At 35.0% G+C, this 1,444-nt stretch overlaps 1 protein-coding gene across 1 annotated transcript; it reads right to left on the reverse strand.

Annotated features, from left to right (window-relative positions):
• Positions 1–479: 479 nt before the first annotated feature.
• Positions 480–1,238, reverse strand: LOC143627247 (uncharacterized). Its single transcript, XM_077097117.1, has one exon. It carries the CDS (start codon positions 1,236–1,238, stop codon positions 480–482), a length of 759 nt encoding a protein of 252 aa, XP_076953232.1.
• Between the last annotated feature and the right edge of the window lie 206 nt (positions 1,239–1,444).

Here is a 1,444-nt window from a genome sequence, read left to right on the forward strand (position 1 = left end):
GACCACTACGAGTTATATAAGTGCGAAACCCAATGTTAGTACCTGAAATAACCTTTACTTCGATAAAACGTCTCCCCAAGTTAATTACTTGTAATCTGGTTTCGTTGCATAAACCGTTCTTCTGATCTATATTCCTTAGTAATATTATTGGCACACAAACTTTTAGAACCAATATATAATTAGGCATACCAGGCATATTTAATCCCTTTAAAGAATTCGGTTAGTGTAATGCTGGATCGAAACCAGGACCAACACCATCAGATTCAGACTTGATGTTCAACTTCTTCTCCAGGAAACAAAGACAAAAATCTGTCATTAATGTCTTGGACAACCTCATTTAAAGGTGTAAGTATGACCATTTTTTGAAAAGATGAAATATCATTAAAATTTTCCAATAATAATCGGATGAATCACTTATCAAAATATCATCTGGTATATCTATAATGGCGTTACCGTCATTGTCACCGCCAAGTTTTCCTTCACCAAGCTCCAACAACCATTCGGCAAAATCTACTGGTCTCTTTCAAATCTGATGCCTGACATCCGACCATTAACCTCATGTTTTTTGTTAACCTAAGAACCTTGCATTTGGACCAAATGTGGGATGAACTAAGTGAAGCATTAACAATGTCACTACGTGATCCGTTTTGTACTACTGGTAGGATTTGTCTAAAATCACCTCCAAAAACAATAACTTTCCCCATAAATGGATGTTCATAAGTGTTACGGTTACCACTTTTTAAAACATCTTTTAAAGTCCAATCTAAGGCTTCAAAAGCATGTTTATGTATCATAGGAGCCTCGTCCCAAATAATCAGATCCGTTTTACTCATTATGTTGCAAATATCTGGATTCCTTGTTATTGAACAGGTAAAATCCTCAGTTAGATTTATAGGAATTAAAAATCTAGAGTGAGCGGTTCTACCTCCCTCAAGTAACAAAGATATACCGCTGGAGGCAGCGTTTAAAACTATTTTAGCTTTAGATCTTATGGAAACCGATAATGTCTTCCAAATAAAAAGTTTTCCCCGTCGCTCCATAACCGTACACAAAGAAAATACCCCCTTCTTTGGATCATTTACTTTCATCATTTCATTATACACATCTCGTTGCTCAACGGTTAATGAAATAAGAAGTCGTTGAAACTCATCAGTCATGACTTGTGTATCATAAGCTAGCTCCTCGTTCATAAAACGATTTGTTGATGCAACGATAGAATCCTCATCAGGGAAAGGCATTGTAGGAAAATAACGCAGAGTATAATTATTTCGGAGTAGGAAGTTTTGAATTTCAAGTAACGCGAGGTTCTTTAGTTGTGCCTCTGAAATCACCAAATCTATAACGAATCACAACGAAATAAAACTGAGTTTTTAACTAAACATATTTGGTAATGTCTTAAAGTATTTATAAAGATAAGAAATTCTAATTATTTGATACCTGGATT

The sequence above is a fragment of the Bidens hawaiensis genome, unplaced genomic scaffold (genome assembly GCF_021521415.1).
Source record: "Bidens hawaiensis isolate Kalapana, Puna unplaced genomic scaffold, B.hawaiensis_p1.1 tig00004618_1, whole genome shotgun sequence".
NCBI classification, from domain to species: Eukaryota; Viridiplantae; Streptophyta; class Magnoliopsida; order Asterales; family Asteraceae; genus Bidens; species Bidens hawaiensis.

Excerpts from the sequence above, each read along its gene's own strand:
- LOC143627247 (XM_077097117.1), bottom strand. The coding sequence starts at position 1,238 with ATGCCTTTCCCTGATGAGGATTCTATCGTTGCATCAACAAATCGTTTT.